Genomic DNA, 26,264 nt, shown 5'->3' with positions numbered 1-26,264 from the left:
TGAGCTTTATTTACACGAAATAACTTTCATAAGTGTTTCAACATCTTTGCGAGACACAGAGATCCGCTCCGGTAAAACAAAATGAAAAATTGGGCAAAAATTCTTCGCACTGTCTGTTCACGTAGGTGGCAATTTCTCTGGGTAATTTTGCTCATATATTTATTCTATGAAATTGGCATCCAGAGTAGAGCGGTACAGCTGGAAAATATTAACCTCCATCAGAAGTCGTGCTTCATGTCAATATCAACTCACGTCGATCGTTCTGACGACATCAATCTCTTTGAAGATATTTTCGAGGCCGAGAAACAACCGACTCCCGATCGATCGATATTTTTCATTGAAACGTCATGCGTTAGAAATGGACTGGCCGCACTAAATGCAAGGTGAAAATGAATTTTCATCAAAATAAATCCGTCACACTTTCACTCTTCATATATGCAAACAGGCAGGCATGTGCGGTCGAATCAGCAGCTCGTTGCAATCCAGACCGAGATGTGTTTGTGTTATTTCCATCGCAAGTTGGTTTCTCACATAGTCTATCAACACCAGTCATGAAGTCTCTACGCTCGTATCAGAACATTCACTTTCGACGAGTGAATTATCGCAACTATTCAATGGGTACGCCGGCTGAACAATTTTTTCAAACCGACAAAATCTTCAAGTCAACATATTTTATTGAAACCTTCTCGGATTTGCTAAGATATTTAACACTTTACCGATTTGGTGGCATTTATTTAGACACGGATACGGTCACACAACAGGTCATTCATTTTCAATGATTAACTCAAGCTTGATCCTAATTTTTTTTTTATTGAAATTAAGAATTTTACTTTATTTTTACTTTTCTATCTTCTTCAGAGTTTCGACGTTTTGCCCGCCAATTTTGCGGGAAATCAAGACTCAACGATTGCAAATGGTGTACTGGGTTTCAGTGGCAGCGGCCGTAAGATTCTCGGTTTAGTCATAAAGTAAACACTATTCACTTAATTTGTTTTTGACTGAATTATTTTTCTGAATTCAATTGAAATTCATCAATTGATACCCACCTGAGCCAAGATAACCATTGAATTTCGCTCAAATTTACTTACCTTTAATCACGTGCTATATCTCAATTTTCAAACGTAGAAATGTTTGTGAAAACTTCAATCCATTCGTTTGGGGTCATACTGGACCACAAGCCATCACTCGAACGCTCAAAATTGTTTGTAATGTGACTAAAGTTAGCGATATGAAGCCAGAAATTTGTGATGGATTTAATGTAATGCCAAAAGAGGTGTTTTATCCGATACATTATTTGGTGTGGGAGCGATACTTTGATGCTGACCACTTGGCTGAATCAATGGAAAAAACCAAACAGTCGATTGCGATCCATGTTTGGAACAAATTTTCTTCGCATCAACCGATTCTAAAGAGCTACAAAAACCGGACACTCATCAAGAAATATGGGAAAATGTTGATGAACAGATGGAAGGATCTGAATCCATTTGGCGTGACCGCTTACGGAGCCATTGCAAAAAAGAAATGTCCACGAGTCTATAGCTCATCAGGCGATCTGTTTTGAATTTTATTAAGTTGAGAACATTTCTCTTCTGCTGAATCTCAGTCTCAGATTGTTAGAATTAAATATAAATCGGTTTTCCATTCTTTTTGTCTATTTTAGGTGTTCGCTCTTCAACAATTCATTCTTTGTCTACCTGGCGGTAAAATCACAAAAGAAACAATTGAAATTAATGAGAAACAATGACAAAGTGTTGAAATCAATAGAAAATTACAAACACCTTGTTCTTCGTTTACTTCACTGGTTTTCACCTTGTTTCATGCATCTATTAGGCTGAGTCCAAATGCTCGGCTATAAAATTTATAGCCGGCTAGAAAATGAAAATAGTCATTACAGTGACAAATGCCTCAAACTATATGTGGATTTGGGTTCAGTGGCTTGCAATAGCCTAGAATTGAATAACCTGACATGACAAACCCACCTACATACGGCGAAAGACGGAATTGAATTTTTATAGCCGGCTATAAATTTTATAGCCGAGCATTTGGACTCAGCCTAAGAACACTTATTTTAAGATAACAAAATGCAATTGTTATTTCGCTTCAAAACATTCACACGTGAAAGTAGCGAACTGCTGATGAAAAAAATGCTTGCATTATAATAAGGTAATTACCAGTTGTAAACAATGTAACTTTTTGTCAACTGAAACTTATTGCACGTTTCTCTTTCCAATTCCATTTTCATTCTTATGGTTCTTCTTTAACTGTACATTTTTTGCTGCTTGTTTTTTCTTTGACTCACAAAACACGTCAATTCAACAACTTAATTTATAGCACTTTCAAAACATATGACATAATATCGGAAACAAAGTTGTGCAAAATCGCATTGTATGCCATAATAAATCAATTTGGCTCTTTATTTACATTTCAAGTGTTACGTATTTTCGATGAAAATCTCCAAAAATGTTGACCATATTTACGCTATTATTGTATACCAGCACAGAGCAAAAAAATAGTGAAAAAGAAAGATTTTTCGTTCCAATGGCTTCATTTTGTTTAAAAATCGTCAGTGCTATTGTGTTCATTGTCCGAAATAGAAATACTAATTGAAACTGTAGAAAGACAGTGTGAGCAGATTACAGTACTTGCAATCTCGTTGAGCTAATAATTTTCAAAATTGGTTGTTACTCCATTTAACGATTGAACATTTAAACATTGTCCAATGGACAAGCTGCGTAAACAGCGAGAGACAAATTTGTGCACAAGATTGAAACTGTACAAATTTGTATACTGACAGTCATTTGCATTTCAGCTAGACAGTCTGGAGCGTAACCAGACGGACACGTGATAAACAAAATCTATATTTGATTCAATTTTCGTTTTTATTTTGATCAAAAAAGTTGCACTATCCCTTTGGAAGCAATAACGAAAATATGAATAACGAATTCGGTTGAAATCATTCAAATCGAATAAGAATCATTCAACATGAATAACTTAAAAGCGGGACTCATGCGCACCAATTGTTTATGTTGGAAGCAATTTGTCATAGTAATTTTGTGCATAGTATTCGTTTCGTTTCATTTACTTTATAAAATTGGGAATCAATTTGGAAGTGAGCGTATAAAATTGTGTTTGGATAATAAAACCGAAAATAGTCGCTTTGACCAGAAATCTTGCTTTACACCAGCATTATATACCGTCGATCGTGGTGACGACATCATTCTCTTCGATGATATTACTGAAGCCGAGATACTACCGACTCCAGATCGACCGATATTTTTCATTGAAACGTCATGCGTTAGAAATGGACTGGCTGCATTGAATGCAAGGTAATTTATAGCGATATAGCTAACCCGTAACCAGTGTTAGTGTCAGAATTCTCAATTGAAACTCTTATCAACAAATCAAAGCAAGCGCAAATTATTTGAATTCTATAAACCAAAGCACTTGAAAAACCCAATTTAAACGAGTGAAAATTCACAATTTTACATCTTCTGTTTAAAAATCAAGGCAAGCATGTGCAATCGAATCAGCCGCACGTTGCAATCCAGATCGAGATGTGTTTGTGTTATTTCCATCGCAAGTTGGTTTCTCACATAGTCTATCATCACCTGTAATGAAATCTCTTCGCTCGTATCGGAACATTCACTTTCGTCGAGTAAATTTTCGCCACTATTCCATGGGTACGCCGGCTGAACAGTTTTTCCAAACCGACAAAATATTCAAATCGAGACATTTTATTGAAACCTTTTCCGATTTGCTGCGATATTCAACACTTTACCAATTTGGTGGCATTTATTTAGACACGGATACGGTCACACAACAGGTTTTCTTTTTATTGCTCTAATCTTAGATTTTGATTGAACTAACGAGTTTCTTTTCCGTTTTGGGTGTTTTTATCATTTTTTTTTTCAGTGTTTCAACGATCTTCCTGCAAATTTTGCTGGAAATCAAGACGCATCCATAGCAAACGGTGTACTTGGATTTAGGAGTGGCGGTCATAAAATTCTCAAAATACTCATGAAGTAACAAATCAGTTTTTTGCATATAAAAAGAAGCCAATATTATTTGAAAACTTTTTTTTTCACCACAGAGATGTTTGTAACAATTTCGATCCAAATATGTGGGGCAGTACTGGACCACAAGCGATCACTCGAACGCTACAGAAAGTTTGCAATGTGACTAAAATTGGCGATATGAAGCCGGAAATTTGTTCAGACTTCAATGTGCTGCCCAGATCATTTTTCTATCCCATACATTATTCCAGTTGGAAGAGTTATTTTGATGTTAATTTGACAAACGTTGCGTTAGACATAACGAAAAATTCGGTGGTCATTCACGTTTGGAACAAACTGTCGAAACAGCAAACAATTTTGAAGGATTTTAAAAATGAGACACTCGTCAAGATGTATGGCGAAAAGATGAAGCGGAAAATTGAACATCCATTTGGTGAGACGGCATATGGATTGATTGCAAAGAAGAACTGCCCACGAGCCTATAGCTCATCGGGCGATCTGTTTTGAAGTGTGTGAAGATCCAATCGATCAACTGCAATTTGTTGCATTTCTCCTTATCGCTTCCATTCTCATTGTTGTGTCTCCATTTCAATTGTGTTTTTTCCACTGCTTGTTTCCGGTTCAACACTTGCAACACATTAATTTACAATTTTATGGCGTTTTCAAAATATATGTGATAATATTAAAGTAAAGATAATGGAATTCCGATGAACAGATTAAAATCACAATATATGCCGAACCAAATCAATTTTGCTCTTTATTCGAATTTATCGTGTTATTTTCGATGAAAACCACTGAAATCACGAAAAATCACTATTTTAGGGCAAAAATAGGGCATAAACCCGCTTTTAGCCCCAAACAACATTATAGGATATTCGGAAAGCTCGTAAAAATCCTTTTAAGGCGTTGTACATTTCAACTCCATTAAACGATCATTTAATATGGGCTTACTAGTCAAAACATTTCAGTGGCAGAAAGTTTGCAAAGCTTTTAAAATTTGTATCTCGTTCTTTTTCTTTTTGAATAAAACTAGAAAATTTTATCGGAACTTTGAAGTTCGAATAATATTACAAACATTTGCTTAGTCTTTTTTACTACCTCAACCAGGGCTTAAGAATCGCACTGAGTGGTCCACTCAGTGCGATTCCTAGCCCTGAATAATTTCATTCTGATTCTAATAGTAAACGACAATGCTATCGCGCATAGTCCGAAGCAAGGTGGTCAGCATTTGAAATCTCGTTAATGTTACCAGCTCAGAAATGTTATTGTATTGAATGACTCTTACAAGCTGAATCAATAACATCAGACGAATGTGTATACATCCGCAGATCAGCCTTCAACCACAGCGAACCACAGTTAGACAGTGTATGGAATGGACAATGGACATTGGACATGCATATTTTGAACCAGACATAGAATTAATCAACAGAAAATAAATAAAATTAAAATACTTCGTTTGTGTCATTAACACTGAACAGCTGAACACATTTTTCGATAAATTTGTACTGAATACATATTGAATGCTATTGTTTTGCTTCGGAATAACATATGGTTCTTTCCATTTTTGCAAATTGCTTTCCATCTCTTGTTTAGAAAACAAATTCTTTTTATTTATTATTCGTTCTGCAGTCTGGGCTTACTTTGGACTCTTACGTTTTTTTGTGCATGCAGAGTAAATTATAGTAATAATATCATTATTCAAAACAAGCTATTTCACCAGCACTTCGTTGAATTTTATCACATTTCAAACTATTCACGGGCGGTGGTTGCCATGAAGCATACAGTCGTTTCATTTGAAGTCACCGATCGGGCGAAAAATGTATTCAAAATGGCAAGTTTCATCAAATTCGTTTCGTTCGCGGTATCTCTTGATAGTTTCAAGCTTGACAATCATTGCAATCTACACCGTTTATCAAATCGGAAGTGAATTTATAAGTCATCAGCTCATGATAGAGCTTTACTCGCCCAACGACACTGCAAAGAGGGCGATTGTGGCGAAAACTTGCTTTTTACTAACGCCAGAATTGATTTCGAATCAATCAGTTGAGCCTATGAATTTCCAATCTCGAAACGGCAACATAACTTTATTTGAGGATATTTTCGCGGCAGAAAAGCAACCGACCCTAGATCGAACGATATTTTTTATTGAGTCTTCTTGCGTCAGAAATGGATTAGCTGCTCTAAATGCAAGGTAATTTAGACTTAATCTGAATAAGAGAGAATTCAGGTAGATTGACCAACAAACGTTTTCCCAAGAACATTTATATCCCAAACCAACAAATAGGCAAGCGTGTGCGATTGAATCAGCTGCCCGTTGGAATCCACATCGAGATATTTTTGTATTGTTTGCTTCGCAAGTTGGATTTTCAGAAGAATTGTCATCATCAACTATGAAATCACTGCGTTTGTACCAAAATATCTATTTTCGTCGTATAAATTTTCGCAACTACTCGATGGGCACGCCAGCGGAGAAATTTTTCAGCAAAGACACAATTTTTGAATCGGAATACCTCATTGAAACCTTCTCGGATTTGCTAAGATATTTAACACTTTACCGATTTGGTGGCATTTATTTAGACACTGACTCAGTCGTTCAGCAGGTGGCCTTATTACTTCCCAAAAATGCGTTTTGAACCTCTATAACAACAAAGAAGGTAGTTTCAAATGTAAATGAAAAAATGTTCCGTTTTATTAGAATCTGGACCATTTGCCAGCCAATTTTGCTGGCAAGGAAACGGGAAAGTTTGTAGCTTGTGGAGCAATTGGACTCACCAGTGACGGCCTTGGTCATAAAATTGCTGGGATTATCATTAAGTAAATGTGAAATCACATGTTCTTTATTCATTTTCATGTCATGATTCATTTTCAAATGGAACACAACTTATTAATTTAGAAAAAATGTTTTTAAATCCCTAAATTTTCCACCAATAGAACGGTGTGTGACAATTTTAATCCAAAAATTTGGGGTAACACTGGACCAGATGCCATAACTCTGTCTTTGTTCAAGATTTGCAATGTGACCAAAGTCAGTGAGATGAAGCCAGAAATTTGTTGGCGTTTCAATGTTTTGCCCGAAGGAGCATTCTATCCTATTCCTTATTCACAATGGGAGCGATATTTTGATGCCCGGTTCACAAGTGAAGTTTTACAAAAATCCAATAAATCAATTGCCGTCCACTTTTGGAATAGACTTTCGTCACAACAACCAATTTTAAAGGATTTCCACAACGAGACGCTTATTAAAATGTACCTAGACCGGCTGAACAAAACTGAAAAAAATCAAATTCCAATCGGAAAAACGGCATATGGAGTTATTGCAAAGAGAAACTGCCCACGGGCATATGATTCATCAGGCGATCTATTTTAAAGTACGCTGGAATAATGGACATTTAAATCAATGTAAACTTCATTCGCCTTTAACAAAATTTATTTTAATTCTATCCATATTATTCGTAAAATCTCAATCATGTTTACCATCTGATGATAATAAGTGCGCCCCTATTCTCAGAAATATTTTCGATCAAAAAATCGTTTGATTTGCGCTGTTTTTCTTGTGTTATTCATTAAATAATTCGTATGAGTGAACAACAATATATATTTTATGGAGTAATCAAAAGTTTTTCATTTCATTTTCTACTTGATTGTGGCAATGCAGAAAGGCTTCCCGTGAACGCCAGCCACACTTAAAAATAAGCGAACGATACAAAGAGGAATGTGCGTTAGTTCGGTTGTGTATGAGCAATTAATGTACAGAGTATATGAATAAGCGCAGATTTAAGTGCAAACGCTTATTTTTAAGTGCGGTTGGCATTAACGCGTTAGGTTTGTTTTTCCTGAAAAAACTTTCTATAATAATTGAATTCCATTGTATTACTCACATCGTCAAATTTTCTGAGCCAAACGGACAATATATGTCAACAATAAATTATGTCCACAGCTATTCTAATTCATTTTTAATATGATTACTTTTGATTGAATTTTAATGCGTTCAGAGAGTTGATAAAAAAGTAATGTTTATTGAGATTGAGTGCTGAACGAGAACGGGTGCTGATACATTAGAAACGAAATTGAAATGAATTCAGAGTGGCGTTCAAAGTGGTAAGAATTGACTAAACTCTCAGCAATTGATATATATTACGTGTTCAAAATAAACGACGTAGAAAAAATATTTCAACGCAAATTTCCCTTGTAATTAAGGGCAAAGTGGAAATACAGCTCGGTTTAAATCGACCGTTGAACACCTAAAACCTAAGATTAAGAAAGATTATATAGACACACCTGGAAAGTGCTTTCAAGATTAGAAAGTGATGATTACAATGGGATTTTGATAAGCACTCAAAAAATTTATTTGAAATAAAAAAAATTTAAATGTACGATATGTATGAACTTGTAATTAAAAATCAAGTTTTTGCAAAAAAATTCGCTCAACTATTAAGATTCGAATACTCATCTATGCTAATTGTTCAGTTTTACTTCATCTCTTTTCTCTAAAATCCGATTCTTTTTCATTCCAGCAATCAAAAATGGCACCATCGGAAACAACTCAAAAGGTATTAAAATGGTTTTGTGTGATTCCATCTGACCCATCGACTAGCAATTGGAAGAGATGCATCCATTTTGCATTACCATGCACAACATTAGCCTGCAATTTGACTGTAATCGGATCGAGTATTGCATTTTGTATAAAGTACATGTCGGTTGAAAATTGTTTATACGCATTATTTCAAATCACGGCGGCTTTGCCAATGACCAATGCCATCATTGCTACGTATTGTTTGAGACAACGAATTACTGCCATATTCAAACGATTATCGACAATTTATGAAACAAGTAAGATAATTTTTAATTTGCAAACATTTTGTTAGGTATAGATAAATAGACTCATCGAAGTAAAGTCATTTGCATTCTGGTCAAATGAATTTACATGAATTCATAGCGAATCTATTTTTTCTGTTCGATTTTCCAGTTGTCAGCAAAGAAGCGTTTGAATTTTTTGTCAAAGCAAACGAAACAAGTGAATGGATGTGGAACATTTGCTTTAAATTTTATATGGGTGGATTTTTCGCTAACACCATATCAATGACCGTTGGCTCTGTTGCAGTTTGCTGGTATACGAAAGGCGTCGTTGATACCAAATATCTTCTGCATGCGTATAAATTTATGTAAGCAAAATATGATTAACTTTAATGAATTGATGCGTTATTTATTGAAGAACAATCGATCTAGGTTATACATTCGCATTGAAATTCTCTGCGCATATTTTCCTTCGAAACTGAAATTCATCGTAGATCCACTGTAGTCTTTTTGATGCGATCCAATTTTATTTTATCTTTTCGTTTTTCTACAATTTACAATTCTTTGTCTTTCTGTTCTTTTTTCACAATCAAGCTTACCTTTGGATATTTCGGCGAAGTATGCTATGACCTTCTCGTTACCGAGCCCTATATGCTTCTAAACGCTTCGTTGCTGTTGACCTTCATTTCGATATGCTTGCACAATCAGGCATTCTATGGAATATTCCAACGTTCAGTAGACGTATTGAATCAACTGAACGGAGATCAAAATGCCAAAAATTCCATCCGCAATTTGATTATTTACCATAACATGGTCAAAGAGTGAGACACATTTCAAATAAGAGTGTTTTAAAGATTTCGTTTTAAAACGAATAACGTTCAATTGAAAGTTATCAAGTCTTCTAGATTGTTTTGATTTTTTTTTTGGTTTCCACGTCGCTCACAACAGTATTTTGTTCATTTGATTCATCAATTCATTTCGTGGAAGTTTCAAAAATAACATCTAATGCATGATTGATTTTAGTTGGTTTTTAGAGACCTCGGATGTATATGGCGTTTATATTTTGGCTCAGTTGGTATTCAGTATGCTGTTTTTGGCGTGCGTCGTGTTCCAATTGGATTTGGTATGTCATTTTCCCACTCTCTTTTGGTATTGGCTCTTGAAGCGAAGTTTGGTATTCCAATCAATAATTGAGTATTTACAGTCCATATTTGATTACAAACACGCGCGCGTAAACAGGTGTACAAAAAGCTTTTTTTCTCAATGAACAATCAACTTTGGAGAGAAATTACTAAATTTTTAATTTTTATATTCACAATACGGAGAGCTTTTTTCTAATTTTATTTTTATCTTTCACCTCATTCTTTTCATATTTCCAAAAATCAAGGAGTTTCAACACATCGACTTCAACATCCTCACCCTTTTAATGGCTGCCACGATTAGTGGATTGAATCTGTTCCTTTACTGTTATTACGGTAAATTAGCAACTGAAAGTTTTCTGAGCATGGGTGACTGCCTATATGAATCGAACTGGCAAGACTTACCCATTCAATTACAACAGCACTTACGCTTTATGATCAATTATATGCAGTTGCCAATTTATTATCGAGGTTGGAATCTTAAAATTGCTACTTTGAATTTGGAAACATTCATCACGGTAAAAACTTTTGTGTGTCTGTCTTTTTATTGTAGCATTTAATTTCGATTTCTAACATTTTTAGTTAATCAAAACGGTGGTAACCAATTATATGATGTTCAAAACCATTACAGCTGACTCGACAAATTCGCAATTTTGCAAATAGACTTCTTCACGAATTTTTTTTTTTTTTTTTCATATTTGTATCAAATTCTATATAGTTTGAATTTGAAAATGTATGTTAAAATCAAAGCAATTTCGATAGGAAGTGCAACCAGAATCAGGAACCGTGAATTCACCATTATGTTGATCGATCGAAATGCAGATGCCAAAACAACTCACGTCTCTATTGTTCATCGTTTATGAATGCATGAGTGCGGTCTTATCGTTTTTATAAGCAGCTGCCTTTCAAATATAATCGCCAACAGAGCAAAGTTGTATGTGACTTAACAGTGAAAACGAGGGATGAGCCTATCTGTGTAATTTGTTGTTGTAATTTGATAGTTCGAACTCTCACCGCTTACGTGTACAATGCAAATCAAATGTATTTCAGTGTGGCGCTAGTAGCATGTAGTTTGCCTTAGACGCAGCTCTCGAGTGAAAACAGATTGCATTTGATTGATAGTAATCAGCGTATTTAGTTGCAACTTGCAAGACAATACTAAACCTCTTTCAATTAATTAACGTCAGCACAACATTTGAATTTAATGAAATACATGTGAATTTTTATTGAAGTAACTTTGTTTATTCTTCCAGTTTATTTTGCTTTTCTGTTTCGTCGGCTAGAGTCAAAATTGTATAGGAAGTGTGCATTCGAATCGGACCTTAAACTTTACTTAACGGAAAAATATACCAATGAATGTGGTGATCAAACTTTTGAGCATTCCGTCTCAAAGCCTCTGTTGTCAAAGCCAGATTTATTCTTGTTATTCTTCCTCTTGTTTAGCTCTGCTGTGTTTGATTCAATTTTCCAATCAATGATCTTTTTGGAATTGTCCATAAAATGCAACTCAATCTCTTCCAACGTGCGATTTTCCGTTTCGGGTAAAATGTAGTACGTTGAAATCAATCCAAAGAGAGAAATAATACAGTAGAATAGTGTGATGCCAGGCAGTGACATTGACACTTCCAAATCGTAATATGTTTTCTTGGCAATGAAACCCAATAAGTAATAGAAAGCAGCTGCCATACCGCTTGCAATGCCGCGAGATTTAAATGGGAACATTTCAGATAGTAATATCCAAGGCATTCCGTTGAATCCACAAAACGAGAAGAAACTCCATAGATAGAGGAAAATCAATGGAATATAGCTGACACCCTTGCATTCCACTCGAAAATTTGAGTGATGTGCATAATCGAAGGAATTGAAACCTTGTGGTAAGAAGATAAATCCATAGGAAGTGATCACAAGTGTGCAAACCACCAAACCAAATACCATGCTTAAATAAAGTTTTCTCTTGCCCGTGTAATGAACGAGACACATGAATGCTAGTTGTGCGACGTTGTCGAGAAGACTCATGATCATCGCTGCTCGATCTGGTGCGATCGGGCTTTCGTAGGCTTTGAAAACCTGCACCATGTATGGCCGCATTGTCAGCACACCGGTCATGTGAGACAGAGCGAATAGAATTACAACAATCGCAAATGGTTTGATCGTACGTTTCCTCTTCATTTCAGCGAGCTTCTCTCGCATCGTCGGCGGAGGATGAGGACACTTTACATCTTGTTTGATACATTCGTTGCATGATTTAAAACTTTCACTGTGCCGCTTTAAATCGTGGAATTCTTGTGCGATCACTTCACTTGACACCCAACCGCGCAACCAACGAAGCGACTTTTCAGCATCGGCCACACGATTTTTCGATAACAACCACTGTGGTGTTTCGGGAATCTGTAAAGAGAGCAATAGAAAAATGTTTGAAAATAGAATAGAAATTATATTTAAGACTAAAATTTCTGGATTTTCATGGAAATTTTGAAATCTGAATTGATATCTAACCCTTTGAATGGGACCAATTTTCTACTCAATGTTCGGTTTTTCAAACGAATTGATCAAATATCGAACTTTTAATCGAAAATATCAAGCTTTTGATTAAAAACTTGTTAAAACCATACATAAACCAAAAAAAATGAAAATCTTACGAAACAAAGTGCAATCGCCGTTATAAAGGGCAAACCAAAGCAAATCATGGCCACCATTCGCCACGCCATAAATGTATTCATCACGAATATAATGGACATTCCAAATGTGAAAGTAATCAAAGTGTATCCAAGTAAAATTGAGCGTGTTGCCGGCTCGCTAAATGAGAAAAGGTACATAGCATTTAAAATGTTGATGAATTAGAAAATAGAGATTTGTATGCATTTCAGTTCGTTTTGTTTAATTTTTTGTTCGTTTTGATCCATATTTTTCGCTCATCCGTGGAACTCTCTCGTTCGATGCAAAAGCTATTGTTAATTTTTTCAAATTTTCATAATCAATGGACTTTGATCCGATGGTTTGTTGATCGATTCAATTCCTTGAAAAGATTTCCCATTATGCTTTTTTGTACGCGATAAAAGTTATTTTTTGATTGTGAACGTAGCTGTCTAAAACTTCTAGAAATGTTCTTCTTCTTCATTTCCATAAGAATGTTTGAAGAATAAAAATAAAAAATGAAAATAAATTATCAAAAAATGATCTCAGTTCTAACCAAATTTCACCGAGATAGGTTAAAATGGGAGCTTCCAACAAGCCAATGGCCAGTCCTTGCAGACCCATTCCAACAAAAATCTCCCAAACAGCACTGGCTCGGTACATTAGAAACCATCCAATTGCAAAAGGAATGTTCACGAGGATCATCGTTTTAATTCGACCTGCGGAAAAGCATTAAAATTTCATGTTGCAAATAATCATTTTCTCATCACAATTACAGATGTCTCCGTCGAGACGCAAATGGTCGATGATGTTTTGTGAGTCTTCTATTGATGTGTAAAGTTGAACTCACCCAATGGATCTGCTCAAACAAAAATGAAACGATTATGATTTCCAATTAAACTTCTCTTTTTTCTAATTTGAGTCAAAAGTCAATCATTTTAACCTGTTAATACCGCCGATAGAATGCTCCCCAATGGTTGGATAAGAAAAACCATACTTCCTATACCAAACGAGAAGAACAAACAAAGAAGGTATCAAAACGGAATCAACTTGAACATAGAATAGCTCATGATTGGGTAAAATTGCTGGCATTTTGAATATTTCAAAAGAATTAACGCACTTCCAGTCAATTAGTCTAAATTCTAGGAAAAGTCTACTTATTCTGACACCAATTATATCTCCAATGCGTGAAACGGATGAGTTTTGTATCGAATGCATGTGTAGAGAAATTTTTTTTTGTATTCGGCTAGGGATTCACTCACCTAACCAAGATGCCTGATCTTGTGAAATCGAAAGACGTTCGTTGCGATTGTATTCATTTCGAATGCCTGTTAAAGCTGGGATGACGATCGAAGCCAATGCGTAGCACAGTCCGAGATTGAGTAAAAGTAAATTTTTCACCGTTGTTGCAATAACCTAAAAGAGTGTTTTGTTTTTAAATTGAATCACTGCAGATAAGATATATTTGAGCGAATGGAGAAAAAAAAGTTCTGAATTTATGTAAAAACTTTTGCTTACCTGAGCTAAAATGCTTCTAAATTTGAATTTTTCCTTCATTTCTACACTCTTTATCGATTCATTCAGCTGATGGCTCATTTTTTGGTAAATTATTATTTTGAACAATAAAATCTTTAAATCACAATTGAAATCAATCGGTATTTGTCCCACATATATTCATGAATGGCAAAATAAATGAAGTATATAAGAGGTTCTCCTTCAAACTCTCGATTTTATTGTTCACTTTTCTAATTTTGTATCGCAATCGCATGCAGCAAGCTGCAGCTTCTATTCAATACTTAATGAACTTGAATTGTTCCAAACCAGACTAAAGAAAACAAGACTAAGATTGACCTTCGTCAACTAAACTTTGGCGAAATTCACTAGTTCAGGTCTACTACAATGTATTGCACTATAATTTCTTTCTATAAAACAAATTCACTATAATTTCTGATAGTTTAGCGCCGCTGAATCAGCGGAAATAATTATAGGTTCTTAAGCGTTTCTTAAGCGTGAACTACAGAATTCGTGAATTGCAAAATAATAACCCAACTTTGCAAAGATGCGACAACAACTGTTCTCTTGCACTTTTGAAGTGCAACTGATTTTTGAATTGAATGATCTAACGTTCAAATGAAACAGCCGGTTTGAATGTGCGCGTGACTGTACTGGAAACGTGATATCAAGGTAATTTAATTTGTAACATCTTTCAAACATGTGGTATTTTTCGTGCTTTTCATTATTATTCTAAAATCAAAATCTTTAATAAAAGCATTTAGAATGAACTGATTTGATTCAAAACAAAAGGTATTCTTCGTCTTAGTTATTATACGGTTGTGATTTGCTCTAGTTCTTCATCGCCACATTTCATACCATTCAAGATGTTATAAAAAAACACATGTCTTTTATTCATAATTGATTGATTCATTCTGTCTTCCTCAAACAAATACGCTCGACATGTATTAAGATTGATAATTTCAAACCGCTCTTCGCAATCGATCGAAGAATACCGAGCTTCAATGGTCTAAACAAACTTATTAGCAATCAATCAATCAACAAATTGAAACGTTTTGCATGCATTGAACGCAAAATCAAAAACAAACCTGTTCTTATTCGTTCTTTCATCAAATGACTCAAGCGAAAAAAAAGATAACAAAGGTGAATGATCAACTGATCAATAAGTGACAACCCGAAAATAAATAGTACTAGCGTTAACCATTCGTTACCTTAAATGGTTATGTTTAATTATATTTAGACATTCTAAAACTGTATACAAAGAGCAAATACTATTCAATAAGGCACAATCTGCCAGCTACAGAAATACGCAGAACTAGCGCCACCTAACGAGCTTGACCTGTCAACTCATGCATATGTGCGCTTCGGTCAAACCGGTATTCAATAGACGGTCATATGGTAGGGAAAAACGTCCTGAGATGGCGCTAGTTTCTTCGTCATATTTTTACATAGAGATTCACGTTGCTGTCAGACTGTGCAATAAGGTCAGTTATAATTTGATAACTCAACATCTGGCTGCTTTTTATACGCTTGACATATATTTAGATTGATAACCGAATCAGGGAAATCCATGAATATGGAGCTTCAAAGTTCTAAACACATTTAATCTTCATATGATTTGAATGCTAAAAAATAAATAAATAGGACATCATAATCTAATCATTCGGATGGCTCGCTCATTTTTCTTGAATATTCACTTTTTTTTACAATTACTGCTATTGATAACGAAAGCAATCGTATGAAGCGTTATTATTAACTGTTACATAATCGATATATGCATTTCCGAGGCAATCCAATGCACTTTTTAACTTTGAAGAAGCGTTACATACGGCAAAGGTTAGGTATTTTATGCATAGAACCCAAAACACAATTCAAAAGTTCTTATCAGCAAACAATTTGCAAGCGAAGAAGAAATAGAAAAGGTCAAATACGTGATTCACCCGACTGTCGGGCACCGATAATTAAGGAATACTTCATTTCTATACGAAATAAACGTAGAACAGTTAAGAGTAGTAGACAAATTTACTAACACATGTGCAAGATTGCCAATGAATCATTAGTAAAACCATATACATTTATTCTAGTGTGGTGCAAACCAGCGTGCTATGGACTAAATGTATATGTCTGATAACGTCAAGGCCAAAAACAATGCTCAGCTCTGCGGTTAAATTCGAACATTCATTCAGTCGTGGTAAAACAATTGAAACAATCGGAGCAAAGTGTGATCAGAGCAAAAATGAAGATTCCGTTATTCATAGCCTTGGTATTGATTGCCATGTCATGGCAGAGTGTTTCAGCTGCAGACCCAGTTGTTGTGAGTGAAAAAGCAAGTTTATTGCATTTTGCAAAAGGAAGAATAGAAAAAAAAAACGTTTAAATAACTTAATTTTTCAAAGTCAACGGGTCAAACCGAATATTAACACCGCAGGCAGTGGGTGCACGGAGAAGAAGAGTGTTTAGAGAAAGATTAAATAAGAAAATCTTTTCCGATTTTTTTTGAAGAAAAAAACTGAAGAAACATGTTTATTTTGCAGAAAAGCGACAATTCAAGCGGCAATCAAGTGAATCAAACATCAAACGGAGATGAAATGACTTTAACCGTTGCCCCGCAAACTGTTGACTGCTTCGGACCATTTCCACAGAAATGTCTACGGGTGAAAGATGGCTCTACCGATGATTGGACATATTTCTATTCACATATTAATGGTTTTAACCATGAATCCGGCTATGAATATGTTCTGAAAGTAAAAACTGAAGATGTACCCAATCCACCTGCAGATGGTTCATCAGTGAAATACACATTACTAGAACAAGTTTCTAAAACAAAAAAAATAAACCCATAGAATTTAACGTCTACGGTATACAAAGCCACTACTTAAAACTAAAACGGTAAAAAAGTATCTTCAACAAAAAACCATGATCATTGGCCCCAAAAAAGTGCAAACAGCATGATGCACACAGGAGACTGTTTTATGGTAAAATAGAAAACTATTCAAAAAGAATGTGAATCTCCCTTATGAGATCAAAGGATTTGATTACAAACTCGGCTTTGAACATACTATCGATGTAAAAACCAAAAAAAAATTTAAAAAAAGAAAAAAAAAAGAAAAATGTGAAGTCTTTTTGTTTTATTGAATTTTTGTAATTTTTCGGATTCTCTTTATTAGCCTCTCCTACCGTGTTTGCCGTGGTCATGGCAACAACCATGGTTTTTGCGTTAATCTTTATGTGCAGATCATTAAGCAATCCGCTTGTCGCCGCTGCTGAAGTTGGTAATAAAGCCAAATTATTTCTATTACTTACTCCTACAAAATGTGACGTCTCAAAATGTTGCACAACAACGATCAAAGCTTCATAAGAATTGATTTCTTCACCGATTCATTTGCCATTTTACTTTCCGCAGCATTGATTCATCGATTCTTTAACCTGTTCATCCGGATCAATATCGGTCACGAAAACTTTAATATCATAACCGTAGCTGTTCATCGTTTGTCATTTGAAGTTTGTTTTCTGGAGTTCACTTTTTACAGCAATTGCCACATCATCTTTTCAGACAAAATCATCAGCCAATTTCAATTTAGGAATTTTGCGTTCTTACAACATCAAAAACAAAAGCTGATGATGTCATATTCAAGATTTCGTATAAATTTTGAGTGTTGAAAGCACGGCCCGCTAGCGTGCTATCTCAATACATTAGAATCAATAATCACACACTAATACACTTTGGGCTGATAATGCGTTTCATGTGTTTGATTTCATTCCATTTTGCTGACGTCAGTCAGTGCTGCTGATTTCGGCTCATCACAAGCTCTGGTATGTAACCTTGGAGAAATTCCAATTTCAATGTAACCGAGAAATATCATTCATAAAAAATCGAACAAAGATTAGTGTTAGATTAGATAGTGTTTGACTGTTTTTTCTACGCTTGCCTTATATTGAGATTGATAACCGAATTATGGAGCAGAATATTGCTCTTTCTAAAACATGCTTAGAACTTATTTTCAATTTTATGAACTAAAAAAATTTGAACTACATCCATGCGATACCAAATTGAAATACAGCCGTATCACTAACATGTGTCGCTGAAAAAAATCCATTCACATCAATCAATAATGTGAGTGTCTCGCTGCTTTTTTTACGCTTGTGATATATTGAGATTGATTATGAAGATCAAAGAATACCGAGCTGCACGGTTTTGAATATACTTATAAGTATATTCAAAATCCAGTTTGAGCAAAAAATACATAATTTCATTAAAATTCAACAGTCAACCAAGTTGGCAAAACGAATGATGCAGAATTTCTAGTTTTGGTAAGTACTTTCAGCAGCGATTCTCAAAAGTGAGTCCCTCCTCCATGACCGAAAAAATGTTGCACTGTGTTATTCAATCTCCATATGATTTGAATGAAAAAAAAAAAATTGAAACATTATCTAATAATTCGGCAAACGCATTTACTCCAGATCCAGATTGATCTACGTTTATTCCGTACAGAAATGAAATATTTCATACTTGTCGGACGAATTGCGTGTGTGTGATTGCCTGAAAATAAATGGTCATAAATTAATTTTTACTAAATTATTCCAGTTTACCATATTGCAGTGTTTTTCTTGAATTTTGCACATTGATGACATCAAGGTCAAAAACATTGCTCGGCTCTACGGTTAAATTTGAACATTCATTCAGTCGTGGTAATACTATTGAAACGGTTGAAACAAAGTGTGATCAATAGGCAAATTTCTTGTGTTTTGTAAAAGAAAGAATGAAAAATCGTTTGAATTACTTAAGTTTTTAAAGTAAAAATGAAATGTTGTACATTTTGCAGAAAAACGACATGCATCGGAAAAGGTGTTTGCATCGAAAATTATCATTAACATAGATGCTGAACTCAAGGTGCTGTATTTGCCAAAAATCAGAAAAAGATTTCGATGTAAATGTCAAATGCATTGGACACAATTATAACTTGAACGGTCTAAATAATTATATTGCAAATTGACTTCATTTTACCGGATCGAATTGGAAAACAATAAGTGCTAGAAACAGCATGCTGCAAATCAGTTGAACTACAGCTTATGGACCGTAAGCTTCAGTAGCATTACAGCAAATCTTTGGAAATTTAATCAAGAATGAATGACAGTTTGTACATGTTTTAGCGGAATTTTCCTCCATTTTTCATGATTTTTTTTCTTCTGAAAAGTGCAAACTGTGTAGCGCTTTATCGATTTATCATGGTAAACATACGAATAATGTCTCAATCTAGTGGTCCGACATATTTATCGCATATTTTATTCTAAGAAAAACTCAATCCACTTCGGTATTGTCAACAACAGACCGCCATGGCGATTTGGTTTGGTGGCAATGTCAATTATTTGATTACTGGAAAGCTCCTCAAAATGTTTGAAGCTTTCAATCAAAATCAACCGCACTGAAACTCTGGGAACCGATTGAAGTGGTGGAATATATTTGATGAGATAGTTCACAGGTTTCCGTTTAATGACTTTATAATGACGCTTTTTATCAACAACCGTCGGCTCGTTGTAGACATTTTGGCGACATACCGAAGGTCAAACCAGCGTCAATTAAGCGTTTCTACCTCCCTTTACTCGAATGTTAGGCAACAACATTTTCTATCTGAAAATTGTTTGGAAAATTTTCCGCAAGGATTCCTCTGCTTCTTCGTCTAATCGGAATTTAAGTAGTTGCAATGAATTCAGAACGAATCGATTTGATAGTTAAATGTGAAGATTGATTTGTTTACATTTAATAGGTGATTGAGTTGTTTCAGTGCATGGATTCGTTCGTGGATGGTATTCATATAGATTATGAAACATAGTGGAAATAATCGACTGTTTAGATAACAAACACTGGAAAATAAACACTCTGTTGATTGACAACATGCACCTCTGCTCCAATGTGCATTTTCTATAGAAAAAAGTTGAATTTCAAACATGTGTCTATAGCAAGGGGAATCTTTTTTGGTGTAAAGCATTGAATATCATCAAGGATTACTTAGTTCATCGGATATATTCAACCCAATTAGTTCACAAAACGAGACGTTTCCATATTTAAATGTGGTCTTGGAATAGTGATTTCGGTTGAAAAGCTTAGCAATCTGCCACAAATCAGAAATACCCATTGCATATTTTAGTGGACGAAAAGTCCACCTTGTAGTTGTCAACAGATCTTTCGCCAGTTGTTCAACTGTCCACACACATTGTGAACTGATTGAAACTAGGGGGATTTCTCACACAAAAAGTTTGAGCAAATTTGCAAAAATTTCTATTATTTCTTCTTTTTTATTGAAATTGTATGAAAATGTACTGAAATGACAATTTTGCTTGGATCAGATTCAGTTTGACATTGCCCTGGACCATCCTGAAGATCCACTTCCAGAACCGGGAGCAGTTCTGAACGAACCTTAAGATCCACTAAAACCCACTTCCAGAACAATTTCTTTGAAGCATAATTCAAAAGTTCAGTGTAAATGTACATTTATTTACACGAATTGACAAAAACTGATCGAATCGGACCGAATTGAAGAAATTTTTCAAAATTTATAAGAATTCATTCATTTTTTTCGTGAGAAATCCCCCTAGGATTGAAAATTCAAATGTTTGCGACTTTTTATCGAATTCACACAAGCATATTTTAGATAACACGTATTTACGCCAATAACACAATTTCGGTTCGTTTCATCTTAAAATATGATTCATTTTGACTGATGAAACAGTTTTGATTTTTCCATCTATTGCTTGTGATAATCGGCATTTTTCGCTTAATTCTAATATTTATATTTGCAAACATCGTACATGCAATAATAATCAATGAAATAAACGTAGTGCTGAAAAAGTAGCAAAAAGCTTGTCGAATTCGTTTGTGAATAACCCAAAACGATAATCCAAAGAAAACAGTAGAAAAAGTCTTTGAATAAATAAGCAGAAATTGATACGCCGTGTGTACATTAGCTGGAAAATTGCCGATGACATTGAAATACTCCCCTTAGGTAAGGTAGCTTGTAATTTTCCATATGACGAATAGTGCTGCACTTCTGCATATCAGTGCACTGATGGCACGGTTTTGATGCTGGTTTATTCATTGATTGGAAATCGATGGTGGACACTGCGGAAAAAGTAAAATATCACAGGAATTGCCACGAGTCGAAGAACGAATTGTTGTCAAGAGAGCGATTTGAAACAGAGTAGCAAAGAAGTAATTTGAAGTGACCATGGATGCAACGAGTTTAACGTTACCATCTCACCATTAGATAGGTATATTTGATGAGATAGTTCGCAGGTTTCCATTCGATTTCAGTATGATTGAAAGCTTCATTATAAAACCATTAATTATAATGAAGCTTTCAATCGACAACCTTCGATTTGTTGCAGACATTTTGGCGACATATCGATGGTTAAACTAGTGCCAGTTAAAAGAAATTTATTGCTTACCAAGAATTCAAATCTTCAGTCAATTTCCCACAAAATATGAACTGCCCAACACCTGACACATTTTCTCCTCGTTTCATAGAATTTTAATCCACACATTTTCTGCTCGTTTCATTCCATGAAATAATTCGCTTCAGCTGTGGTTTTACCACGACGAGATAATATTTTGATTGGCATTTGTCTCTGGTTTTTTTTCTCTTTTTCGACGAATGCTAATTCTTTTTGCTTGCCTATAAGTAAGAGTGACAGTTGCTCCGATTTTTCAGTCATGTTGCTGGAGATGAGTAGTAGACCGCTCGATATTCATACAAAATGTTGAACATTTTTTAATTTTGTAAATTTTTTTGTAAATTCAATTTTTTTTTCTAGTTTGTAATTTCTAATTTCAACGAGTTTACGTTGGTCGTGCCCAAAGATATATTTTCATTTTTCTTATCTTTTTTTCCATCAATTTGCTGTGCTTAGTGCCAGCAAAATCAGAACGATTCAATTTTATCTATCGAAAAACATAAACAGAGACGGCATTTAGTGTGAAAATGAAACCATTGGCCACAGGTCAGCGAGTGTTGACGTGGCTTAGTGTGTGTCCACCCGATGAATCCACGAGCAAATGCCAGAAACAAGTTTATATCATTTGCAGTGTTCTCGTTCTCGTAGCAAATGTGATTGGCTTCGTAACGAGCGTGGCTTATGTTCACAGATTTGTGTCGATTGATTTGGAAAAATCATTGTGTTCAATGTTACAAATTTGTGCAATGGGCTGTGTCTCGTATGCATATATTTTAATGTTTGTGTTGCGGCATAAAGTTACGGCTTTTTTGGGACATCTATCACAGATCTACAAACAATGTGAATTTGATTTAAAGCTCAGAATGTATTTAATCTTTCTTAAAGATATTTAAATAAATAAATTTGGCATTTTGTTGCATTTAGATGCGAACGAGGATACGTTTCGATATTTGGCTGAGGCGAACAACAAAAGCGAATGGTTGTGGAAATTTTATTTCAAGTATCTGCTTGGCGGATTTCTTAGTTGCAACGTGTTCTCAACTATAGCTCTAGCAATAGTCTGTTGGCTGACCTTTGGTAAATTGGATACAGATTATCTGCACATTCCATATTTGGTTATGTAAGTAATTGAATGCATTGAAAACTCCAAATTATAATAACGGAAATTAAGACTCTCATCTGGCAGAAAACATTTAGAATATTTTCAAACATGCTCACGTCTGAAATTGTATTTTACTTTACAGATGGCCATGGAATCAACATACGGTTATGGGTTACTGCGTAGAGATTTGTGCTGATATTATCTGTGGTTTTTGCTATTTCTTCTACAATGGCATCGTTCTGTTGATGTTCATTTCGATTTGCTGGCATCATCGTGCATTTTGCCAGATAATTGGCCATTTGGTACGCAAATTGGACCAACGTGACACAAGCCAAAATGACAAAGTGCTACTTTCTAAGTTGATTCGATCTCATATTCAGTTTAAAGTGTGAGTTTTATTATTTCATTCAATTCGATCGAATGTGAATGAACCGAACCATCACATGACCATTCGTTTTCAATCTGCCACTTTTTCAGTTTGTTTGAGCAGTCATCCCAAATTTACAGCTCATATATTTTAGTTCAACTGATTTGCAGCATGGGCGCTTTAGCTTGTTCAGTGTTTCAACTGGACATGGTAATTGAATTCACTATTTTGAACGATATCACACATCAAATGATCGATTACAATGCGCATTTTATGACTTTCAGGCGATCAAACACATCGACCTTGGACTGTATATGGCTATTGTGAACATTTCGGCGGGCGCTTATAATCTATTTCTGTATTGTTATTTTGGAAAAATGGTCACCGACAATTTTGCAAAAATATCTGAATATTTATACGATATTAAGTGGTATGAGCTGCCCGTTGAATTGCAAAAATATATCATTCTGGCGATTCAAAATGCCCAACTCCCGCTTCATTACCATGGATTCAAAGTTGCCATCCTGAACTTGGAAACATTTTGTGCGGTAAGGATGATTTAAAATTCGAATTTAATCCGTTTCAAATGAAATTTTGTTCATTTTTTTGGTTTCAAAAGATGATTAGAGCTGTTTTTTCGTACTATATGATGTTCAAGACTCTCACAACCGGTTAACTGATCGAATTATTTGATGAATGTTTGGAATTTTTGGCTTGATGTTTTCGCTTCAGTTATTTAGCAACTCAAATGTTTGGAATATCAAACAATTTTGCAATTTGCTGCATTTATTGCGCACGCTCCTGATATGCACAAATAAATTTCAAAAATAAAAAGCCACACTGCACCAAACAAGAGTGTGTTTTTAATTTTGTGTAAGTATGAAATGACATAGCACAATGTGACGTCTTTTCGAATGGTGAGTTGTCGTCTTTCGGTACAATCTGAGGAAATTTTGCGCATAGAGCTAATGGAAATGTTCGATTAATTAGGGGAGCTGAGTTTTGAGTATTAAGAATACAGAAGAATGTAAGATGATTGACATTTGTCAATTGCTTATTGTAAAGGAATGAACATTTGAATGTAGTCTCACTTAGGCAACAGCGGATATCAATTGCTGATGAGCATTGCTACGTTAACAGATATTTTCGAAAAAAAACTATTTTTCATATTCATATTTTATGTTTATTTATTGAAGTATCGTAAACCATCCAAATTGTAACATAGTCTCAAAATAAACCACTTTTCTATGAAAATACAAATAAGTCATACATATACTACTAGTATTCATATCGGAAGATTTTTTCGTATTCTTCTCAAATATGATATAAAAAACAACAGTTACCCTTCAAAGTTTTGCAGAAAATTAGTCTATCAATTTTGTACAATGAACTACGCACATTATTCGATAAGCATGGTACAAATTGTCCGTGTCAAAATTTTCACATTTACAACATTAAAGTAACGCAGTGACTACGGCTTGTAACGTCATTCCAATGAGATATCCGCTCATGAAGAATTTAAAGTAAACTCGCCAGATCCATTCACTTTTGCTGTTTGCTTTCGAAAGGAACTCAGATATTTCGTTGCTGGTATCTGCCAATGCCAATAGGTGAATAAATGAGTCGATTATCTTGAAGATTTGTACCAGAATTGGATTATTTTATCAACACTTTTGCTACTGAACATTGAACTTTTTTTTCTCTCGAAAGTGTTAAGAACATTCTACTAGAATGTTCAATACAAAAAACAATGATTAAATTCAAGTAGTTTATCTTACTTTCCGCATAAATTTCTGTGAATTTTTCGTGAAAATGGTCACCATTCTATGGCGCAAACAAAATGAAACTATGATCATTGCATTACCATTACTAAAGAAAGTGAAAATTATTCATGTTCCAGTTTCAGTTGAAGATGTGATTCATTCAGTGTCCGGTTTGAGGTTATTGCAAAAAATCAAATTCGTTTACAATTTAATTCAATTTACTCATGATTAAAGCGAAGAATTACAGGCACGATTAGGCGATGAATGGCAGGTGTACTTACAGAAGTGTTCAAGTGGATTGCATTTTGAACGTTTCAAACAATATTCAAACAATCTCTTGAACTAAGTCACTTAATTTTTTTGCTTCAAACCTAAATTTTTCAAGTCAATCATTACGATTGATTATTGCACACAGACAGCACTATTGGATAACCCTTGTCCAATTTTCCGCCAATATATCAATCCATCCATATTTTCGGACAATTTCACTCATATTGTCTTATTTTATGACCAACCCTACTACTATCAAATTGCCGTAAGACAATTGCTCACATCCATTATAATGATGGATAATAGTTATTATCCAAGCCAGTCATTTTCATTTGATCAAAATTCACCAATTTCCAGATTCCCATGGAATCAACCATAAAACTTTGTGCATCATTGTTTTGCTATTCAGCTGTTCTATTTCTTCTGCTTGCATCATCTGGCGTTCTCTAAAATGCTTCGACACTTCGTACTCCATCTAAAACGCCCTCGCTAATATCGAAATGACAAGGAAGTGACAATTTCTTCAAATAAATTCCCAGAAATGGCTAAAATGTTCAGTTCCTCAATCGAAAGTAAGCAATTTGAAAAAAACGATCTGACTTCAATGTCAAAGTCATTGGACACCGGGAAAACCCTCAATGTTAATCCCACTGAATTTGAATTTCCAATAGATTTACCCTTAACCTTACAAATGGGCAAAAAATAAGTCTCTTCAGACAAACTATTTCATTCTCTACTTTATTCCTTTTCTTCTCTTTCCGACGTAATATTACTTTATTATAAATGCATGACTTTTCAAACGAATTGGACTGCGAAAGCTCTTCGACTCAATTTTCAATAGAAGACTCCCATTTAAAGTATACCTAGTAATTGATGGCAAAAAGCTGATCCGATTAATTGTGCGGTTCGAAATGTATCAATTAAAAGTGGAATTTTTGATTTGCAATGTGCTCAAATGTGTGGATAAAATCTTGTCATCGAACAAAATAATTTTGAATTCATGATAAATGGTTTATTGGATTGGTAAATGTGTGCAATGCATGTTTTAATTCATGCTTGTAAGTCACACATTCCATTGGTGGAAAACTTTCGATATCAAAGAACAATTAAAACTACGTTCTAATCCATTCCGGTTCTTCAAATACTCAATGCACACCTTTAATTATCAGGTCTTTTGACTATTTTCAATTAAATTTTTGATGTAATTCGCACAGAAATGCA

General features: G+C 34.7%; 7 protein-coding genes across 8 annotated transcripts; 6 read left to right on the top strand and 1 right to left on the bottom strand.

The window, feature by feature from the left end:
• Positions 1 to 551: 551 nt before the first annotated feature.
• LOC129570307 (lactosylceramide 4-alpha-galactosyltransferase-like) lies at positions 552 to 1,588 on the top strand. The gene is made up of 3 exons (XM_055449863.1): positions 552 to 761; positions 859 to 968; positions 1,126 to 1,588. Exons 1-3 carry the CDS (start codon positions 552 to 554, stop codon positions 1,559 to 1,561), a joined length of 756 nt encoding a protein of 251 aa, XP_055305838.1. The 3' UTR covers positions 1,562 to 1,588.
• A 943-nt stretch (positions 1,589 to 2,531) lies between these two features.
• LOC129570294 (lactosylceramide 4-alpha-galactosyltransferase-like) lies at positions 2,532 to 5,014 on the top strand. 2 transcript variants are annotated; one of them, XM_055449845.1, is made up of 5 exons: positions 2,532 to 3,109; positions 3,185 to 3,326; positions 3,508 to 3,823; positions 3,913 to 4,022; positions 4,091 to 5,014. In XM_055449845.1, exons 1-5 carry the CDS (start codon positions 2,983 to 2,985, stop codon positions 4,518 to 4,520), a joined length of 1,125 nt encoding a protein of 374 aa, XP_055305820.1. In that variant the 5' UTR covers positions 2,532 to 2,982; the 3' UTR covers positions 4,521 to 5,014. The 2 variants fall into 2 exon arrangements, with proteins under 2 accessions (XP_055305820.1, XP_055305819.1); XM_055449844.1 differs by having other exon boundaries at positions 2,532 to 3,326.
• Positions 5,015 to 5,677: 663 nt separating this feature from the next.
• On the top strand, positions 5,678 to 7,636 carry LOC129570302 (lactosylceramide 4-alpha-galactosyltransferase-like). The gene is made up of 4 exons (XM_055449857.1): positions 5,678 to 6,204; positions 6,298 to 6,613; positions 6,709 to 6,827; positions 6,945 to 7,636. The coding sequence occupies exons 1-4, from the start codon at positions 5,831 to 5,833 to the stop codon at positions 7,378 to 7,380; spliced, it is 1,245 nt and encodes a 414-aa protein (XP_055305832.1). The 5' UTR covers positions 5,678 to 5,830; the 3' UTR covers positions 7,381 to 7,636.
• Positions 7,637 to 8,551: 915 nt separating this feature from the next.
• LOC129570331 (odorant receptor 82a-like) lies at positions 8,552 to 10,631 on the top strand. Its single transcript, XM_055449892.1, has 6 exons — positions 8,552 to 8,843; positions 8,980 to 9,175; positions 9,402 to 9,628; positions 9,831 to 9,930; positions 10,195 to 10,464; positions 10,529 to 10,631. The coding sequence occupies exons 3-6, from the start codon at positions 9,459 to 9,461 to the stop codon at positions 10,607 to 10,609; spliced, it is 621 nt and encodes a 206-aa protein (XP_055305867.1). The 5' UTR covers positions 8,552 to 8,843; positions 8,980 to 9,175; positions 9,402 to 9,458; the 3' UTR covers positions 10,610 to 10,631.
• Positions 10,632 to 11,261: 630 nt separating this feature from the next.
• On the bottom strand, positions 11,262 to 13,984 carry LOC129570324 (facilitated trehalose transporter Tret1-like). The gene is made up of 6 exons (XM_055449885.1): positions 13,843 to 13,984; positions 13,524 to 13,580; positions 13,431 to 13,439; positions 13,137 to 13,299; positions 12,586 to 12,742; positions 11,262 to 12,334 (listed from the first exon to the last, which is right to left on the bottom strand). The coding sequence occupies exons 2-6, from the start codon at positions 13,573 to 13,575 to the stop codon at positions 11,312 to 11,314; spliced, it is 1,404 nt and encodes a 467-aa protein (XP_055305860.1). The 5' UTR covers positions 13,576 to 13,580; positions 13,843 to 13,984; the 3' UTR covers positions 11,262 to 11,311.
• A 2,262-nt stretch (positions 13,985 to 16,246) lies between these two features.
• LOC129570325 (uncharacterized) lies at positions 16,247 to 17,207 on the top strand. The gene is made up of 2 exons (XM_055449886.1): positions 16,247 to 16,406; positions 16,627 to 17,207. Exons 1-2 carry the CDS (start codon positions 16,329 to 16,331, stop codon positions 16,933 to 16,935), a joined length of 387 nt encoding a protein of 128 aa, XP_055305861.1. The 5' UTR covers positions 16,247 to 16,328; the 3' UTR covers positions 16,936 to 17,207.
• A 4,596-nt stretch (positions 17,208 to 21,803) lies between these two features.
• LOC129570316 (odorant receptor 4-like) lies at positions 21,804 to 23,800 on the top strand. The gene is made up of 6 exons (XM_055449875.1): positions 21,804 to 22,381; positions 22,466 to 22,661; positions 22,786 to 23,031; positions 23,121 to 23,220; positions 23,295 to 23,558; positions 23,630 to 23,800. The coding sequence occupies exons 1-6, from the start codon at positions 22,069 to 22,071 to the stop codon at positions 23,684 to 23,686; spliced, it is 1,176 nt and encodes a 391-aa protein (XP_055305850.1). The 5' UTR covers positions 21,804 to 22,068; the 3' UTR covers positions 23,687 to 23,800.
• The last annotated feature ends 2,464 nt before the right edge of the window (positions 23,801 to 26,264 follow it).

Source organism: Sitodiplosis mosellana, unplaced genomic scaffold (genome assembly GCF_009176505.1).
Source record: "Sitodiplosis mosellana isolate CC-2019 unplaced genomic scaffold, AAFC_SMos_1.0 Smas_scaffold_52, whole genome shotgun sequence".
Taxonomy (NCBI): Eukaryota; Metazoa; Arthropoda; class Insecta; order Diptera; family Cecidomyiidae; genus Sitodiplosis; species Sitodiplosis mosellana.
Note: the sequence above shows the minus strand (reverse complement) of the source record. Positions and strands in the feature narration are given on the sequence as shown.

Bases quoted from the DNA above. Each gene is read 5' to 3' on its own strand.
- LOC129570302 (XM_055449857.1), top strand. From the start codon at position 5,831: ATGTATTCAAAATGGCAAGTTTCATCAAATTCGTTTCGTTCGCGGTAT. The intron at 6,205-6,297 runs GTAATTTAGACT...ACCAACAAATAG, and splicing joins TTAGCTGCTCTAAATGCAAG to GCAAGCGTGTGCGATTGAAT. The intron at 6,614-6,708 runs GTGGCCTTATTA...CCGTTTTATTAG, and splicing joins CTGACTCAGTCGTTCAGCAG to AATCTGGACCATTTGCCAGC.
- LOC129570316 (XM_055449875.1), top strand. From the start codon at position 22,069: ATGAAACCATTGGCCACAGGTCAGCGAGTGTTGACGTGGCTTAGTGTG. The intron at 23,221-23,294 runs GTAATTGAATTC...TATGACTTTCAG, and splicing joins CAGTGTTTCAACTGGACATG to GCGATCAAACACATCGACCT. The intron at 23,559-23,629 runs GTAAGGATGATT...TGGTTTCAAAAG, and splicing joins ACTTGGAAACATTTTGTGCG to ATGATTAGAGCTGTTTTTTC.
- LOC129570331 (XM_055449892.1), top strand. From the start codon at position 9,459: ATGCTTCTAAACGCTTCGTTGCTGTTGACCTTCATTTCGATATGCTTG. The intron at 9,629-9,830 runs GTGAGACACATT...GATTGATTTTAG, and splicing joins TACCATAACATGGTCAAAGA to TTGGTTTTTAGAGACCTCGG. The intron at 10,465-10,528 runs GTAAAAACTTTT...TAACATTTTTAG, and splicing joins ATTTGGAAACATTCATCACG to TTAATCAAAACGGTGGTAAC.
- LOC129570294 (XM_055449844.1), top strand. From the start codon at position 2,983: ATGAATAACTTAAAAGCGGGACTCATGCGCACCAATTGTTTATGTTGG. The intron at 3,327-3,507 runs GTAATTTATAGC...TTAAAAATCAAG, and splicing joins CTGGCTGCATTGAATGCAAG to GCAAGCATGTGCAATCGAAT. The intron at 4,023-4,090 runs GTAACAAATCAG...TTTTCACCACAG, and splicing joins ATTCTCAAAATACTCATGAA to AGATGTTTGTAACAATTTCG.
- LOC129570325 (XM_055449886.1), top strand. From the start codon at position 16,329: ATGAAGATTCCGTTATTCATAGCCTTGGTATTGATTGCCATGTCATGG. The intron at 16,407-16,626 runs GTGAGTGAAAAA...TTTATTTTGCAG, and splicing joins CAGCTGCAGACCCAGTTGTT to AAAAGCGACAATTCAAGCGG.
- LOC129570307 (XM_055449863.1), top strand. From the start codon at position 552: ATGAAGTCTCTACGCTCGTATCAGAACATTCACTTTCGACGAGTGAAT. The intron at 762-858 runs GTCATTCATTTT...TATCTTCTTCAG, and splicing joins CGGATACGGTCACACAACAG to AGTTTCGACGTTTTGCCCGC. The intron at 969-1,125 runs GTAAACACTATT...TTTCAAACGTAG, and splicing joins ATTCTCGGTTTAGTCATAAA to AAATGTTTGTGAAAACTTCA.
- LOC129570324 (XM_055449885.1), bottom strand. From the start codon at position 13,575: ATGGTTTTTCTTATCCAACCATTGGGGAGCATTCTATCGGCGGTATTA. The intron at 12,743-13,136 runs GTTAGAACTGAG...TTTCTCATTTAG, and splicing joins ACCTATCTCGGTGAAATTTG to CGAGCCGGCAACACGCTCAA. The intron at 12,335-12,585 runs GTAAGATTTTCA...CTCTCTTTACAG, and splicing joins CGGCGATTGCACTTTGTTTC to ATTCCCGAAACACCACAGTG.